This window comes from Berghia stephanieae, chromosome 2, assembly GCF_034508935.2.
Source record: "Berghia stephanieae isolate SIO BIC M18660-M18661 chromosome 2, UCSD_Bste_1.3, whole genome shotgun sequence".
Taxonomy (NCBI): Eukaryota; Metazoa; Mollusca; class Gastropoda; order Nudibranchia; family Aeolidiidae; genus Berghia; species Berghia stephanieae.
The window spans coordinates 44,815,072-44,835,337 of NC_088361.1; the positions used below are offsets into that span (position 1 = coordinate 44,815,072).

A 20,266-nucleotide genomic window follows, 5' to 3' on the forward strand; every position below is an offset into this window, starting at 1 on the left:
ATATATATGTGTGTGTGTGTGTGTGTATGTGTGTTTATGATAAAGTGAAAAGAGTACATTTAATATCGATACTACTCAGGATCACTACAGTTTCAAATCTTCCCAGCTGACCGCAAACCCAGCATTAATGGTATCGCTCCATAATATTATTTTCTGCAACAAAAGTCAAATAAATAACAGATAGCCTATCACAAAATTATATTTCTAGTAGAATCCATTTTTCGAACTCTCATTGCCCTCTTTATTGACAAACTAAAATTTAGAAAATCCCTTTAGAAACAATTAATGATTGTGCATGTACACTTATGCATGTACACGTCGAGGTATACTGTAATAATAATAATAATAATAATAATAATAATAATAATAATAATAATAATAATAATAATAATAATAATAATAATAATAATAATAATAATAATAATAATAATAATAATAATAATAATAATACCTAATCAAGGTGTCTTTGTACCTATTAATAATAATAATAATAATAATAATAATAATAATAATAATAATAATAATAATAATAATAATAATAATAATAATAATAATAATAATAATAATAATAACGATAATACTGAGAGAGAGAGACTGAGAGAGAGAGGGAGATATATATATATATATATATATATATATATATATATAGAGAGAGAGAGAGAGAGAGAGAGAGAGAGAGAGAGAGGGGGGATGGAGAGAGAGAGAGAGGGGGGTGGAGAGAGAGAGAGGGAGAGAGAGAGAGAGAGAGAGAGAGAGAGAGAGAGAGAGAGAGAGAGAGAGAGAGAGAGAGAGAGAGAGAGAGAGAGAGTCAGTGGTCTATTTTAAGAATCGGCAATTTCCATTTTCACTGGAAATATGGACCGGAAATCAACCTTCAATTTTTGGAAACATCAAAAGGTTAACAATATGGCTGCGCCCATTTTTATGGTTATGGAACTTCGAACTCTCAAAGAATTACTTGATAATTAAACTCCCTCGTTGATCACGTAGATCAGAACAGCCATTCCTTGGTATGTTTTTAGTTTGATTTTACCGGTACTATTCCCGATGTGCTTGTAGAGCATTTTAACAGCCATATATCGTACTTTACGTATATGGAGACGCCCGTTTCGGTGGAGACTTTTTCTTTGCTTTTACTTTTACTTTTACTAGAGAGCTGAGCCGGTGTTACCAATACTTAGCTTCTATAACCAGGACAAATCATTCGTTTGGACAGAAAAATAAATAAAAACTTACCGCTTACCGTCAAAAGCAGTTTAGATTTGAAGATGCATTTGTTTTCTATCAAAAAACATTCGGTAATGGACAATCCTTGATGAATTTCAAAAGTTGTGTTGAAATTATATCCTAATTGTTTTCATGATTAATTCCTGGCGAAATCGTGTGGGTCCCGTTTCTGTTATCAAGGTTCCGCCTAGCCAGGCAGGGTTGCCAGATCATTTTTGAGTAAGAGACCAAACTAGCTATAGCAAGAGGCCAGATTCCTCGGCAGGAGCCCAAATACCACCAAACCCACCTTAGCCTCGCGAAAACTCTTTAGATTTGTTAAACAATTTAGATAGGATAAGGAAAATTCGTATATATAGAAGCATTAGCAAATGCAATCTGTGGCGTTAGCACGTGTTGCATTTAGATATTTAGATTGCCAAATAAAACAAGTTTTACCGGTACCAGAGTAAAACGATATAACGGGGAAAGTCAGAGGAAGCCAAAAAGTTGGTTACAGGAGGCCAAGTGGCCAAACCAAATGCAATTTGGTGCATTAGTGCAGTAAAAATTGGTGCGCAAAATTAGTTCGTAGCGGATGCGAGACTGCGTGCGTGTGTGTATGTGTGTGTGTGTGTATGTGCGTGTGTGTGTATGTGTGTGTGTCTCTTTCTTTTTTTTTTTTTTTGGGGGGGGGGGGGTGCGTACACGGTAACGGGGCATCTCGCCTCAGGATCTACGTACACGTAAACTGATTTACCGTTGCAACACATGCAATAGATGGTCCTCGCTGTCGTGACCGCGCGCGCTCGTGTGTGTTATATTTTTTAAAATCAAAACAATTTTAACCATTATTGGCGAGATTCCATCTTACACTCCCCAAACTCCAGATCTTAGTCTTAATGTTATCATTAAAAGACAAGCTTTGCGATTTATAGTTTAATTGAAGCCCGAGTCGAAATATACTCTTACTACTGCTCTCTTGGTGGAAACGATTTATTCTGCATAAGCAATCTGCAGAAAAAAAACTGTCACTGTAAAAGGTTAAAGTTTCACGAAGTACGCTCCGTGAACACCGCTGTAACAATCCTTTGATCTACATCATCAGGCAACCCATTGTTTCTTTCATCTTTTCCCATTCCCCCTTACTATCCCCCCCCCCCCCCCCCATTCCCCCGCCCATCTCTCTCTCTCTCTCTCTCTCTCTCTCTCTCTCCTCTCTCTCTCTCTCTCTCCTCTCTCTCTCTCTCTCTCTCTCTCTTTTGTCATAATGTTATCCCTTCCCCTTCTCATCTCATTGTAAAATGAAAACGTTCTGCTGTTTGCAGATACATGTATGATTGTTTTGTTTTTTCTCTCTCACTAGGCATTTGAAAAAAAAACAAAAACCTGAAAAAAAAACAAAACAACTTAACCTTTTAAAGGCGAATATCAATCTTACTTGGACCAAAAATAAAATCTTACCGTTTTCATCAAAAGACAAAAAACAAAATACAATTTAAAAACATGAGCTTTTATATAGGGCAATATCCACCCAACGTGCTCAAAGCGCTTTTTATCAATATTCTTACTGCTCTTATGGTGGAAACGTTTTTGTTTTTCTGCGTTAAAAAATAATATGAATGAAGACTATTATTTGAAAACAAAAAAAATCAGTGTCACTGGCAAAGGGTTAATTGCAGTACTCCTGCATCCTGTGAGACTCCTACGGCACTTGCTAATCATAAAAAAGGAAATAGCAATCAACAATACTAAGGTGAAAAAAAAAAGAAGAAAAAAAAAGGGGGGGGGGGGGGGGGGGGGAGCAAATCCAGTAGCAATGCAACCTTTTAGCGGCGAAATTCGATCTTTGACCTAACACCAAATCTTCTATCATAAAAAGACAAGTAACGGCAAAACGATTATAGACAATTGAAGTCCGAGTTGCGATAGTCTGACTGCTCTCTTGGTGGAACCGCTGTATTCCCCGTTAACAATAATAAAGATAAAAGCAAACTATTATCTAAAAGCAAAAAATTAGCTTCGCCGTTAAGGGGTTAAGAACACCTGCAACTACTGCCAGCATCCTTGAGATGCTCTACGTCACCCAAGGTCACCACGTCTCCCTTTCGTCTTCATGCAACACCCCCCCCCCCCCTCACCCTCCACTCTCATGGTGGTGGTGGCGGCGGATAAAAAAGGCCTTTTTTTCTTTTATTCAATCAACTTGACTGCTGGTGGACCCTAGGCCTCTCTACAAGTCCAAGAAATAATACTCACTTTTTCTCTGCTCCAACGAAAATATCTACCCCCTACCGGTCTAATTATTTGTAGCAGACGTCAAATTTCTCAAAACGGTCACGTGACACTGTAAAAACAACACAGGAAGTCCATGAAAGCTTATTTACGGCATTTCCTTTCAACCGTTTAAACAACAAAATTTCGTTTTCATTCGACTCAACGGGTCAGATTGGCCGGTATTTTTTAACGAACTAAAGTTCTGAAAAATCAAAATGTTTCTTAGAAAGGTGAAAGATGCTAGTTTTTGAAACAGAGGTAGGTTTTTTAAAAAAATCTTTATATTTTACGTGAATGCATGCTCAAGGCGAGTTGGACGTGCAGCGGAGGTTGGTAGGCCAAAGGCGAGGCTCTCTACTCTAGTCTAGATATTTTAATTTTACCTGCCAATCGTGGTAAAGATTTAGAAATCTGTTCACTACAATGGCAAACAGGTTTTAATAATTTTATCGATTTAGATTTGCAGTGGAGATGTAGCCGATGGCCATCTTTGTATTTGAAAGTTTTGCCGTAGCTACTTTAGTTTAGACTTTAACTTTAGATATCCCAGATTTTATCTCTAAAATGAAGATTCAGTTTTCAAATGACAGTATAAAATCTGGTTTACTGTGATGCAGTATACCATCCCAATAATAAAACCGTTTGAATTTTGTCTCTAGGTTAAATTAGGCAGTTTAGTGAGCAGCAGCAGTGGCAGTCAAATTTTGACCCAACTCGCCCATAGGAAAGTTGTGACTGGAAATTGCCGTTCGCGTTTTGGGGGGTTCAATTAAAGATGCATAACTTCGTTATAAAGAGGAATATCGCAGATATTTTGGTATCATTATTTTCGCCTTTCAATTTCCTTTTAAATGGTGCCAATTAAGGAAAAATCCATTAATAATTCCACAAGTTATATGAAGTTAAAATTTGGCAATTTTCAAATGCATTTATTTTTTATTTACCGCGTGTGTTTTTAAAATTTAAACGCTTGTTTTTAGAATAACATCTAAACTTTATTTATGCCAAATTTCAGGGCTCTATATCGATGCGCAGACACCTTTTAACTCTGCGCCGAAATGCCTTGTTTACATTATCTTCTCATCATGGCTGCCGGGCGATATCGATATTCATATCGATATTTTAAATTTAGTTATGCATTATGTTAAATTTAGTCCATAATATTTTCAGTACTATTATTCACTATGTTTTTATTTTGAATACATACTTTCCAACTTTATTTATAGGCATTTTATAGGTTTTGTTTTAAAAGTTCGTATATTTCTTCTCTTTGTGAAATTCGATATTAATAACATCGATATTTTAAAAATACCAATTGCTTTAATTTAATTTTATTTTACTTTGCCATCAAGTCATCAAGTTTCTTTCCCATATGTTTAGGTATGTTTATCATTTGTATCCATATTTTAAAGGCCTTAGCCTTAATAATGATTATGGTAAGAAGTTCTATTAGTTTTGACACCCCCATACATTGAGAGAGAAGGGGGGGGGGGGATAAAATTGTATTAATTGTCAGTTCAAATGATGTAATAGCAATAAACCCAAAGTGGTTCTGCAGAATTTTTTAAAGTATAAAAAGCCAGAACTTTCCTTCTAATTATAATAATAGGGAATCTGTTTCAATTTATTTGAACTTTTTCAATCTACCATTTTATTTATATGCAATTAAATTGCCATAGGTAAAAATAAACTCATTATGTCATTATACAACATGTTTATATCTTTCCATTTAAATACTCTCAAACCCTATTTTATTCTCTATGTATTAATTAAAAGAGGGTAATTATTTGCAATTGTTTCAGTGAGATATTGGGGATAAATCCAAAAGTGATAGAGCAAATTCTTTCTTACGCCTAGCCGAGTTTTTGATTATGTAACATTTGCGTCATATTATGTAATAATGTGTTAATTTGAAATGTTTATCTTCCTCTTTATTAATGTAAATGCATTGTCCTCGATAAGACGAACATTTTGGTATACAATATATGATAAGAACTCCATATTGACTGTTTTAACCATTTTTTATTAACATCACACGTTTTCGGTCACAACTTTGCAATGGTAATTTTGGGGTAAAAATCGGTCTGAAATTTCAGACTTTGAACTGCCGTAACTACATTTCTAATCAAGATAGAAACAAAATTCAAACTGTTTTGTAATCTGTGTTGCCAGCTCTTTCTTATGACATTGGTTTCAAGTGTGTGAGGTACATTTAGAATTTCTATTAAACTCCCTAGTTAAATAGAAGCAGAGTTATTCAATTTTTTATACCTCAAAAACACCCCAGAAATCACCTGAAACTGGCTGAAAAAACGAAAGGGCATTCCCCTGAAACACTGGGACGTCACGAGGCTAGGAGCTATTGAATGACGCTGACCACGGCAGCCCAAGCTGAAATGGCGTTACTTTGCTAGATTTTGAAATGAGTGTGATTTTATGGAATGCTCAAAGGGTATCCTGGAAGCAGTTTCGATTGAATTTTGTGATTATTTATGTTTCAAGGGAATTTTTTCATGAATGATGATAAACAGCTTGATTTTCTTGCCCACTAAAATTAAGCTATCTTTCCATTAGCTACAATATCTTCTAAATGAATTTAAGGAGGGAAACGGTAATTGTACCAAATGATAGAGCGTTCAATGCCCTGTATTTTTGGTGTTTAATTTATCAAATTCTGTAATTAAACACCAGAGATATCTCAATTTAACCAAGTCATGGTTTTAGTCTGCGGCTTACTAACGATAACTAGCGGTCACACAGGTGAATGGGAGAACTGTGACACAGATTTAGCCCATCATTTAAGTGCATTTGTCTCTATCACTATCACTCAAAATCAAAAGCAGCCAAATTACCTCTAGAATTTCGGGGATTTTTAATATATTTTTCTTTCAGATTCAGATATACAAGGGAAGTAATCCATGTTTAAGCTCTTATTATTATTTTTTTTAACCTTTGCATCTCATTTATTATAATTCGTTTATTATTACATTAATTCTATATCATACTTTTTAGATATAATTTGAATCATTTACTTATACTAATAGAAGTCTTTTAATCAAGCATCTCTTGCGGATATTATCTATATTAATGGTATTGGTTATTCTATACTTCCTCATGGAAATGTCTTAAATTGAGTATATTTATATACGACTCCCGATTATTTCAAGTTTGAATATATTGAATATTTATATATCATATATCTATGTTTATTAATTGTATATTAATAAATATCTATGTATTATATGTACCCTTTGACATTTGATTAATTTGATGTATGATCATGGGTCTTTCCTGAGTGGCACTGTATTAGAAGTTTCATCAAGCTATAGCATCTTTAGTTCGGGTTGACTCAACCGTTGAGGGGTTGTGGGGGGGGGGGGGGGGGGAGTTTTCTCCGGATAAAAAAAAAAAGAGCGGTTTAAGGGATCTCACCCCAAGAATAATTTTAAAATCTCCTCTTTGGGCATGCTGTGAAACTATGGAAGTCCCTTTACTGTAGACTGTGCTTGCACAAAGGTGCGTTAATTGTAATTCTAGATCTTTTTACTATCCCATTTTCTTCCTTTTTACTGGCGCGATATGACCTTACTGTGTTGCAAGCGCCGTAAAACCCTTAAAAACAAACAAACAATCCTCTTGGGGCCTTAAGGCATACAGTGCATCCACCAGACATCTCCATGCACTTTGCAGTGGCTGTATTCCAGGACAAGCCTGCTTCCTTTATTTCTTTTTCCATGGTCCTTCGCCACGTTTTTTGGGTCTTCCCCACTTTCTCTTCTCATCTGCTGTCCAGTACAGGGCTCTCTTGGGAAGTGACCCTTTTTCCATTCTGTCCTTATGACCCAGCTAATGCAATTTTCTTTTTATTTGGCTTTCAATGTTAGTACAGTTGATTTCTTTAATAGATCTAGTGTTTTTATTTTTGTAAGCCAAAATATATTGAAAATTGATTTATATATGTCCATTTATTTTTACTATATTATTGCCATACAAGTTGTTACAAATCGTGAAAGCCTGTATCATTAAAAAAAAAAAAAATTCAGCCAATGTATCCGATACAGTGCAACCCCTAGATAACGACATCACCCAAGACCGGAAAATTATGTCATTATCCAGAGGTATCGTTATTCTGTGGTTTTCAAGATTGTGGAAAAAGGGGGTGTGGAGAGACCCTCATGAAAAAAACATTTAACCTTTTGAACAACCATCATTGTCTATTCTTCTGAGCCAACAGTCCAAAGTCTCTGGACACTTAACCGATATTCAACCAATCGTCGTCATTGAAGATATAGGCACCCATCAAACTGTTGCCATACAATATTATGAAAAAAAAAAAAAATAACCAACTCCACAGCTTTCTTAAGTGAATGGGTATGCCCATTATCTAGATATCAGTATAAATTTTTCCTTTCGGTTTAGGTCATATTGTTTAATCGTAAATAGATTATTATGGTGGATGAATATAGATCTGAGGAAATCATTCTTGATTGTGGGGTTCCCCAGGGTTCAGTACTTGGACCCATTCTTTTTGTTCTGTATGTTGGCCCTCTGTCTAAAATCATCAGAAGTTTCGGTCTGTCTTACCCCCAATACGTTGATGATATGCAATTGTACTGCGTTTCCAATAAGAGAAATTTACAAGAAGTATCAGCTGATAGTAAGAATTGTATCCAAAGTGTTAAGAAATGGATGAATGAGAACAGGCTGAAACTAAATGATGATAAGACAGAGGTGCTGTATGTTGGGAACAGGAAGTGGAAAAGTGAAACAGATTTGAAGCTGGGGGATGCCTCCATTCAAATTGTTGACAAAGTGAAAAACCTTGGCACCTTCTTAGACTCTGGACTGTCGATGGAGCATCAGGTTAATAATTTGGTTAGTTCTCTCTTTTTCCAACTAAAAAAGATTGCTTCCATTAGACGTTTCATATATGAGGATTTGACCAAACACCTGGTTGTGTCCCTCGTAATATCGAAATTAGATTATTGTAATGCTCTGTTGTTTGGCGTCTCACAATATAATCTGAGACATCTTCAGATTGTCCAAAACAGCGCTGCCAGACTAGTATTCATGCAGCATAGGTGCGATGGCTGCCTGTTGAGAAAAGGATTAAATTCAAAGTTTGTGTTTTAGTGTATCATTGTCTTGAAGGTACTGCCCCTTCCTACCTTTCGGAACTAATTGAAATATATTCAAAACCCCGCCTCTTACGGACGGCCAGTGATTCCACCAAACTAGTTGTCCCTTGAATATAGAGGATTATTTATCATATATGTAATATCTTTATTATTCTTTATTCTTTAGATGTCCATCATTGTGAGGTTTGAATGAAACTAACAAGTTATAAATAAAACAAGTTCGAACCAACCAAATGCCTTATGGTTATTTATGATGGACATCTAAAGAATAAAGAATAATAAAGATATTACATACATGATAAATAATCCTCTAGAATACAGAAAAATTCTGGAATGAGATCCTTTTCTCATTTCGGACCCTCTGTTTGGAACGCCTTACCACAGAGCATTCGTGAAAAAGAATCTTTGTCTATTTTTAAACGTTCGCTTAAAACATATGTTTCATCTTTAGTAGATGGTATGAGAAGCAAGATAGGTCTGTCTGGTTTGTGTTGTGTGTATGTGTGTGTGTGTGTGTGTGTATGCTTGTGTGTGTGAATGAGTATGTTTCAGCCAAAGTAATTTGTAATTTAAGCGCTTAGAGTCTGGTGTCTCTGAGTTATAGCGCTATATAAGTTTTCAGCATTATTATTATTAAATTATTAGGATTAAGTGATGTAACAGCAGCTATGTGGTCTAGTGGTATGACAATCGCTTTCGGATCGGAAGGTTCTGGGTTCGAGCCTCACTCAGCGGATAGCTGAGTCCTTGGAAAAGGCTCTTTACTTACATTCACCGTAGTCAGGTGTAAAATGAGTACCTGGCCGTTAACAGCGTTGTCTCTGTCCGAAAAATTGTAATATCGCCTAACAGGCGTCATGTCCCGTCCTAAATGTTAAGTTCTTGCTGTTGGCCAGGGACCCCTTGTAAAGCGCTTTGAGCGCGTTAATTGGATATTGCGCTATATAAAAGCTCTTTTTTTTTTTTTTAAACTACAAATGGTGTATGTAAACAGGAGAATCAAGTAAAATAGAATATTGAGTGGGCAAAAAGGCAGATGTCTATTTTATATTCCAGAAAAGAGTGAAGTTTTTATCTTTTCCAATGATTTCATAACACATCTGCCTTCATATCACATCTGATTTCATATAACATCTGTCTTAATATCACATTTGTCTTCTCAGATTTTGTTTTTAAAATATTGTTATCGGTCTAAAAGATATTATGATTTATTTTTAATCTACTGATTCTTTTCATTGCAGGTAAATCTATACGGTTGATGTGTGTTACCAACATGAGTATTGATTTGTATGTTAATGACCATCCAACACGAGTATTGATTCGTATCTTAATGACCATCCAACACGAGTATTGATTAGTGTGTTAATGACCAATAAACACGATTATTGGATCGTTTGTTAATGACCATCCAACACGAGTATTGATTCGTATGTTAATGACCATCCAACATGACTATTGATTCGTGTGTAAATGACCATCCAACATGAGTATTGAATAGTATGTTAATGACCATCCAACACGAGTATTGATTAGTGTGTTAATGACCATCCAACACGAGTATTGATTCGTTTGCTAATGACCATCCAACACGAGTATTAATTTGTGTGTTAATGACCATCCAACATGAGTATTCCATCGATTGAACCTTCAGAGAGTACCAATTTCAATGTTTTGAGAGAAATACACGGCCTGAATTTCCCGTATCAAGTTTTACATCCAGACATATTTGTCAGCTTGATTAGAGAGAATCTTCAACATAAGGTTGTTTGTTTAAATAATAAAGGAAATCACATATATTCTTCCAAGTGCAATAGAAGACTTGAAACACTCTCCGCTATGCAGGCATGTTTTCATTATGTTAACAAGAATTCAATACAACACCAGAGTCTGTCTGTTGACAAAGGAACCAGCTGTGGAGATGGGTTGCACTCTGGAAAACTTCAAAGTGTGAATGGGAACACTGTTGTCATGAATCAACAGTCACTTAACAAATCTTGTGACAATGCCCTCATCAAAGTTGGAAAAATAGAGTCTGTGAATTCTTTGAAAAGTTGGTTTCAACTAACGTGTGATAAATTAGCAGATGAGGATTTTTTAATTCAGGTGAGAAATAGTGGGAGAATGGATGTAATTTGATTATCTGGCCCCCCCAGGAAAACGTGACCGATGCGGCTGCATAATTTACCACTTACCGCATAATTATGCAAAATATGGTTTTTAACGTGAATTTATGACCATTGTATGAAGAAAAATGAAACTGAAAAAGTCTGACAATGTTCCCAAATACGTGACAGGGGAGTTTGGGGTGTTTAATAGCAAAACATAGATGCTCAATTTCTTCTTGGGTTAACCAATTTCGGCTTAACAGTCTTTCACTGTACATTGTTTTAGTCAGGAGATCCTACAAATACATTTGTATGTAGTATTGGTACCACCAATACTCACCTGGATGGAGTGAGGCTCTAGTGGAGTGCCACATTTTTGGCAGTCCATTTCTGATGAAGTGCTCGCTTTGGCTGCTTGTGCCAAGTGGTACATATACACCACGATCAACAGCGCTGATGCTGAGCGCAGCTTTTCTGTTTACAATCTGATATTGTCAGACAGGTGCAGGAGTCTTAGCACAACGTCTCTGCGACATCTAGCTTTCTGTGCTACAACAAAAAATTAAGTTTTGAATTTGCGTTGTAGTTCTTTAATTTTGAATTGGTTAAATGTAAATAAAGCAATGGAAAAATTTAGACAGCGATTTATTACTTTTTTCTTGTTTTTGCATAATTTGTAATTTTCCTTGCATAATTTGCAATTCCCCCCCCCCCCCCCCCCCCCCCCCCCCGCATAATTTGGGATATTTTTTTGCATATTTCTTGGGGGCCGGAATTATAAATAGATATGTGTTGGACGTATCAATCTGTTAAAACAGCTGGATCGAATGCTGGGTTACAGCAAACTCTATTCACCTGATCAAACTGACTTGAGTATCGAATCAATGCTGGGTTACAGCAAAATCTATCTATCTATCTATCTATCTATCTATCTATCTATCTATCTATCTATCTATCTATCTATCTATCTATCTATCTATCTATCTATTTATCTATCTATCTATCTATCTTTCTGTCTGTCTATTTTTCTGTCTGTCTGTCTGTCTGTCTGTCAGAATTTAAATAAGTATTTTATATTTTAACATTACATATATAATATATCTATGTATTATAATTTACAGTTGATCCATTCGCAAGAAAACAACCAATGTATATTTGCTACCCACATAATCAAGAAAATCATTTGCTCATGTTCTATCCAGTCTGACAAGGTGAGTAAGAATTAATGCATAGTTGTTTTTGTTAAGAAAATGTCATGTAAAATGTAGTTAACTTCTGTCATACAATACAACCAGGTACCACAATAGACGTAATTTTTTGTGGCAGAGAAAAAAACCTATAATATATTATGTGTCATGCATTGAGAAAATGACTATTTTTAAACTGGGTCATTCAACAATAAATACCTCGACCATCAAAAATCATACAGAGCTAAATTTGATATCGACTTAAAGAAGAAGGTTTCAGCTCGTACTTAAAGAAGAAAATTTCAGCTTTATTTCTATTTCACTTCAACAATAATAAATGGGCAGTAAAGGTAGAAAAATGTAATTTTAAAACTTTACAGCAGCGAAAAAACCCAACATATTATTGATATAAAACATGAACCTAGTCTATCTAATAGACAAACATGTTATCTCTGTTTGTACCAATTTGTTTTAATGAGGGTTGTTTGACGGCCGAGGTATCACATTTTTAAAAAGCCCATCAAATCCTTGTTTTCAGCTTTTGGTGTGATCGGATTTTTTACACCTCATTGTAGTTTGTAACAGCACACAAATACGCTTCAACAGTCGTAATGTCACTTCCCTCGTAATGACGCATGGTAACTTAATAACTGGCTCTAAAATATCGGAACAATGGCGGACACCCTTATGAAATAATTCTCCGCCGAGCATAAAAGCATATCCAGAGGGGAAAAAAACATTATAAATCTGATCATTTTTGACTTTTACACATTCTGATCACAAGACATAGTTCTAGCCAGCATGAAGAATAAAAAGTACCGATTTTCTTTGTTTAGAACCACGACGGCCGCCGTTGCTGGGCGATGTGACATCAGACTATTGAATCCAATTGCCGTGAGAATGAGATCTCAAATTATTGACAAAAAGAATAGAGTTCATGAAAACAACATGGATATTTTATTAAAGTACTTTTATCATCATTGTTTTGATTAAACGAAGCTGTGATTTTATCAATTTATCCATGTAATTTTTTCATATCTGGATTGTCTCTCAATATTTATATAGTGGCAAATTTATACACACACTCTACACTCATGGCGGCCATATTGTTACTATGACAAAATGATTGCTTGGTCTAGTTATAACTATAGTAGATTTTTACGGTTGAAGGTGTATGTCGTTTTTAAAACAATTGCATAGGAATATCCACTACTTGCAGTTTATAAATAGTCAAAATACACACAATGATTTGTCCCAATGTGTTAGACAATTGAAAAAGCATTGCTATTTTTTGGGAAAAAAGGTACTTGTAATAGTTATAATTTTGACATTGGAGAAATAAAAGACTTTGAATGCTTTCATGATAGACTATGTATTGGAACAATAAGAGTTACTAGTGGCTAATGAAGGAGTATATGTATAGAAGTTAAAACAAACATTCTTTATGCCATTAAAACTTGATCAAAATAGATAATAGGTTGACGTGTATTCTTTTTTGTTTTTGTTTGTTTGTTTTGTTTTTTTAAATTGCGAAGAGATGTAAATTTAAGAAGAGAAAAGATACAAATAAAGAGATCAATGTGTCAATACTTCCCATCTCAATAACCATTTTAAATACTAAAAATTATAGCCATGTCTACTTCATTATGTTTTGACTTTGATTCAATCGTTTAGATCTCCAGTCAGTTTTTTAAATTAATTTTTACGAATGGCCATCCATAATCTGTTGTGAGTTTAACCCTCTCGTGTTCAGATTCTTTTTGGGGGAGTAGATAATGAGTTCCCTATATGGCCATGTCAATCATGTAGACATCCTTTGATGATATAAGCCTACTCTTTGATATCTGTAGTCGCCTTTTCGTTTTCTACGGTCACTCATGGCTAAACTCCGCCCAGAAACGATTTCATAGGTCCGTCCATCACCAAATTTCAAACTTTTGTTCTCGTGAGTTCATAAGTTTTTTGACCGAAGAACGATTGGCTACTGAGCATCTTGACCCTTCATCGATTGGTCGTTCTGGCAGCTCACGTGTCAACAGCCGTCAACAATGAATTGAATCATCCTCGATGCAGTGGAAGACGGCCATGGAATAGTTGCGTCACATCGCCACGTTGTTGAATAAATTATCCAGGCATGGTCAATAGGTAAAAAAGCCAAATTATGTTCTAGTTACTTTTGAAACAAACAAAGTATATCACTGATCTCGTCTCTTTGAGATATAAAGAATGATATAAAAATCAAGAAAATCGGCCGATAAATAAAAAAGTTGCTAAAAAAATCTAAAATAAACAAAAGCAATTTTTAAAATCAAATTTATTCGTAAAACAGTTGGTTTTCAACCGATTTTTATGAAACAAAGACCAATGTACTTCTTTTTTCAAGCTGATTTCAGCAATGTGACTTTCAAATTCCTCAGAATTATATTTTTTACTTTTAGATTTTAGCTTTTAGGCCTACTCCATAAGGTGTTATATTCCTTGCATAACAATAGCGTAATACATCGACGGGGAGAAGCGTCTTTGTTTCGGCCAGCTGGATAGATAGCCTGTGATTGGTCGAAGACTTTGAGATGCTTGATTCACAATTCTACACGAACGGACCCCGGCGGTCTATCAAAGAGGTGTAACAAATTTATTTACCGACTATTTTTCTTGGTGCTAAAATTACAAAGTAATAATTTTGCATCAGAAAAAATAACTCTGAAGTTCCTATCTCTTTATTACAATAAAATTGATACCTCGAATGACAAAATCGACCCACAAATAAGGGAGTTATAAATTATTCGTAATATTTTTTAAAGTTTACAATAATGGTCTTCAAAGTCATTTTTCATCACCAAAGTCGTAATTTTTTACCGATTTTTACCAAACAAAGTGCAATGTCAATGATTTTCACACGCAAATAAAATAGGATTTAAATCGCAATTTCTGAAACTATTTTCTTTTCTGTCGGCAAATTTATAAAAATCAAAGCTGAAAACACCCTGCGGCAGTGACAGGGCCTGTCATTTCCTTCACAACGATTGGATTTTACTTACTGAGGCCAGTCTTGGCTACCCCGCCCATGAATATTATGCAGTTGTCGGTTTTTGTCGGGTTGAATCTTAAAGAGTTAAGTTTATTTTCATTCAATCAATGAGAGAAGATTTATCAAGAATTTCTTCTTATTCTTGCAGGTAGTGACAGTGCTGAACTACATAGGAGACAAATGGAAAAGAACCAGGACCGTCACTGGAAATGAATTGGACCTGATTCATGCCATCATCTCTCATCAACAAAATGGAGAGGAAAAATATATCAAAAGTCAAGTTTACACTTGGTTTCTTGAAATTATTTCTTTTTCTCCCGACTTAGCATGTTGGATGGGAAGACTGTCAAAATCGGGAAATGAACAGTTTCAGAAAAATATGTCAATGTTATCTATCATTGGAAAAGTATCAAAGTTCTGTGTTTTATCTAGTCAAGAGGTCCCTGCTTCCATAGGAAACAAACTCGTCAATATGTTGGAATCGCATCAGGACACATTTTTGTCTTTTGCATTTTCAAATCCAATCAGGGAGCAATTCATGCTCTTAAAATTTCTTAAAGTTTTCAATAATGTTATGAGTTTTTATTTGTGTTCAGGGAAAGTCAAATCATCTGAAACCGTAGTAAAACATTGTGAAAAAATATTACAGTCTTGTCCTTCTATGTTTGCGATGTGTGCTGCCAATGGATTCATGAAGACAATGGCATTTTGGGGATTCAAGGATAGTGGCAGACTAGTTAAGCAATGTAGCAATCAATCGTCTCAGACACCAAATTTGGTCATGGCAAGAGGAATATTTCTTCTGGCTGTTAAGGCAGCAGCTGTTTTAGCATCAACGGATTGTCTTAAAGGTTTGTCATACTAAAATTAACAATATTTGTAATGATTGGAATGGGGCCTGGTGTAGGAACCAATCAAAACATGGTGATTTGTTCCTGCGTAAAATTCATTTGATCCATCACTATCAGACTTTTTAAAAAATTATTTGTTAGAAATTACACATCTTTGATGTCAGTTTGCTTGGTGAATAAACATTGTTTCTCTCTTTTTTTATCAGGACAACAAAAAAACACATGACACTGGGATGGAATAGAGATAGAGAAAAAGAATTAGCATCACAAGAATATATAACGGTTTTGTTAGGGAAAAAAAAAAATAAAAAAAAAAAAATTAAAAAAAAAATAAATAAATAAAAAAAAAAAAAAAAAAATATATATATATATATCTATATATATAAAATACAAATAAAGTCACTCACATATTTTTGGCCAATACACGTGTTTCGATGATCTCCATGTCGTCAGTCGGCATAATGTCCGTAGTGTGTTTTTTTTTCATTCTAGGGGTCGATATTTATTTCTTAAGTCCTTAATTCCGTTGTGTTGTTGATTTAGTGGTGATCAGTGTTGCTATGTAGTGACATGATGTAGTTTGTTCTCATTGCGTTTATGTGTTGTGTGTGGTGTATACATGTATGTGTGTTGTGGAATGTGGTTGCGTGGAGAAAAAAAAAGGGGGGGGGGGATGGGAGATACTAGTTCTAAGGATAGTGGTAAAAATAATGATGGTAATGATAATAAAACTAATAATAATAATTATTATAATTATAATAATAAACATAATAATAATAATTATAATGGGCTGGGGGGGGGGGGGGGATTTAACCTTTTGTGTTTTGAGTTTGAATTTATTAGAGTGTCTGCACATTGTCATTAGTTCTGATCTTTTTTAAGGTGTTGTTGTTTCTGTGGTTGTGTAATAGTATTTCCAGTTTCTCTGTCAGGCACAGGTTGCATTTTCTAGCACTGCATCTGTAGGGGCTGCTTTGCTTGACTATGTATAAATTATAAAAACAAAAACCATGAAATAATAGTGCTCAACTTTTTGATAAAAGGAGCTGTTTATAAAACATTTCAAGTATAATTATGATCAACTTCTACGATATTGTTTCAAGCGTTAGATGATGAGAGCTAACACTTGAAACAATATTGTAGAAGTTGATCATAATTATACTGAAATATTTTATATATTTAAGTATATATAAATTATGCCTTTTCCGCCACGACATCATAAGATATCGTTGCCTAGGCATTCCACGAAGGAATATAGATAACTCATCAAACAAGATGTCTGATGTCAATAGGAATCACCCATGTTTGGGGGTTAATAATCTTGCTCAAGGAAAAAAACGAAAGTGCCTTAACCACTCTGCCACTTCACCGTATATATTTATTTATTTTTAAAAAAAATTTTGTCCTGAAAACAAGAGAAAAGCAATGAGTAAAAGGGTTTTAGAAATGACATTGATAAAGTTTTATTTTTAAAAAATACAAAGGTTAGAGAGAATTATTATAAGAAATGAAGTGAGTAGGAGAGTGCCAGAAGACAACAGAGAATAAAAACTTCGCGGCAGCGATGGGGGCTCGAACCCGCGACCTTACTGGTATGACAACTCCATCTGACCGGGGAATTGTGCCTTTACCAATTGAGCTATCCACGACCCCCAAAAAGTCGCTTCAAATTCTAGTCTATCGAGAGCCACTTCTCCCTGACCTCTTGAGGTCACGGATTCAACACACACAAATGCCAAAAAGTTGGCCAGCATTTTAACATGTAACATAGAAACGATTGAGACATTCAGTATGCTATTGTTATTATTATTATTATTATTATTATTGTTGTTGTTGTTGTTGTTGTTATTAATATTGTTTTTATTATTACTATTAATATTGTTATTATTATTATTATTATTATTATTATTATTATTATTATTATTATTATTATTATTATTATTATTGTTATTATGATTATTATTATTATTATTTTATTATTGTTATTATTTCTTTTATGTTTTCAGATGGCCTTGAAGATGCGTTCCAAGCTGTCTGGGTTTGTTTTGAGTCTTGGATGTGGAGACATTTTGAAAATGACTGTGTGATGTCGGGCTGGATTCCGATATTGCTTGGAGATCAGGATGACAAATGGATTGAAGCCCTTCTGTGTTTGCTCATTATTTACAAGGAATACAACCAGCCATCCAATCACAAGGAACGAGAGACTTCAGGCAGCCAAATTCCAAAATCAAATAACACAGAGGGATTTTGGAGCTCTTTATGCCCTCATAAATTGTTTTTGCAATTCGTAGAATTTATTTGTTTTGACCATGTTGTGCTTTCAGATTTCTTAACATCTCCAGAGACTAATTTCCTGGAATATTTTACAAAATACTTGGCTTATTTAGGAAGTAACTGGAATGGATTCCTCTCGTATTGCCTAAAACAGAGTACATTTGGAAAACACAATGCAGAAACAGATCATGCATCTGAAATAAAATCAATTTCTCGGTTTGCAGTCGCGCTGTCAAATCAAAAGGAAAGAGTTTGCTTGGATACGGATGGTGTGTTAATAAAACGAAAATTCTCTGATGATTTAGAGATATCTCAAGCCTGCAAGTTGATCAAAGCAGATGGAAATAATCCTCGGTTTCCTTTAGTAGACTATGCACTCTCAGACGATAGCAGTCCTGACAATGACAGTGATTCAGAGTTGTTTGATAATCATCGAAGGCATTTTAATCTAAATATCAAACCAAAAACTAAAGAGCTTCATTATTTGGTTGAATCTGCAGATGTAAATAAGTATGAGGAAAATAATGTAGTTCTTGTTGGCTGTAAGGATGATTTAGATTTAACAAACACAGCATATACATTTAGTGAAGACCCAATGACAGGAAATACATCTAGTGGAGTCCCAATCACAGGAAATACATCTAGTAGAGACCTAATCACAGGAAATACATCTGGTAGAGACCCAATCACAGGAAATACATCTAGTAGAGACCCAATCACAGGAAATACATCTGGTAGAGACCCAATCACAGGAAATACATCTGGTAGAGACCCAATCACAGGAAATAAATCTAGTAGAGACCCAATCACAGGAAATACATCTAGTAGAGACCCAATCACAGGAAATACATCTAGTAGAGACCTAATCACAGGAAATACATCTGGTAGAGACCCAATCACAGGAAATACATCTAGTAGAGACCCAATCACAGGAAATACATCTGGTAGAGACCCAATCACAGGAAATACATCTGGTAGAGACCCAATCACAGGAAATACATCTGGTAGAGACCCAATCACAGGAAATACTTCTAGTAGAGACCCAATCACAGGAAATACATCTAGTAGAGCCTCAATGAAGCAACAAGAAAAGCGGCCTTCATTTCCAAATTCTGCAACACTAAAACTGCCATTGTTTTCATCCTCAGTCACTTCCATGTCATCAGATGAAGATGAGAATGTCACACCTGATGATGAGGAAAATGAGATTATTGGCTATGAGGAAAAAATCAATAGGAAATCATGTGTTGAGAAAAGAAATTTATTAGAGATTTTTATGACTATGTTAATTCGACTTCGTTTTCATATTGAAAGACTTGACAAACAGCAGTTGTTTCCGTACAACGCCATGTTTTTGTTGAACTTGTTAAATTCTTGTGAAGAGAAATATGAGAGTATGTGATATTAACATTAAAAAAAATAAAATAAAAATTTATGAGCTGGTAATTCTATTTACAGTAGCGTTTTCCAAGCTCTTTTAAATCTTATTTTCTTCTTGGAAACTCTCACTAAATGTTACTAGGGAATTAATATAACGTGATAAATTATTTGTAAGTAAGGAAGATGCCATAAAGGTAAAAGGTAGAAGTCAGATTGTGGAGCGGTGTTTGCAGTACCACACAATTTTAGTCCGTGGAGATTAACCCTACTTCTTCATCATCACCAATGGAAGCTTGTGCTTATGAATGTGTCTCTAAACAGTGCCCCCCCCCCCCCCCCCCCCAAAAAAAATAAAACAAAATTGCAATAATTTTAGGCCATTCCAACATCATAAAAGAGAGCATATTGAAATAGTTAAAAGATTTAGATGAAAATGACAAAAATGCGCCAGAGAAACGGTAGAGTGAGCGGAATCAACCGAAATCATATGTAAATCCATGAGCCCTAGAGCAATTCACTTCTTTCCACTGAAGGTGAACTGCGTCAAGGCAAACTCTCTCTTAAATTAAACTCTGAGGTTAGTCACAATTATTTATTTATTTATTTTTTAAAAAGTTTAAATCATTAGTAATTTAAACCATTTAAAATAAACTCTATCAGTGAGCTAGGCTAGTCCAGATAAGATAAACACATCAATCTGGATCTGCACCACTTGGATTGATAGGGAGTCTCTCAGTCCCTTCCCCATCCCCCCCCCCCCCCCCCCCCCCCCCCCCCCCCGCCTCTCTACCTCTCTCTCTCCCATCTTTTAGTCTCC

At 35.0% G+C, this 20,266-nt stretch overlaps 1 protein-coding gene across 1 annotated transcript; it reads left to right on the forward strand.

Annotated features, from left to right (window-relative positions):
- The first annotated feature begins 878 nt into the window (after nt 1–878).
- On the forward strand, nt 879–19,556 carry LOC144964960 (uncharacterized). Its single transcript, XM_078899775.1, has 5 exons — nt 879–1,010; nt 9,863–10,724; nt 11,848–11,937; nt 15,090–15,792; nt 17,799–19,556. The coding sequence occupies exons 2-5, from the start codon at nt 10,245–10,247 to the stop codon at nt 19,469–19,471; spliced, it is 2,946 nt and encodes a 981-aa protein (XP_078755901.1). The 5' UTR covers nt 879–1,010; nt 9,863–10,244; the 3' UTR covers nt 19,472–19,556.
- The last annotated feature ends 710 nt before the right edge of the window (nt 19,557–20,266 follow it).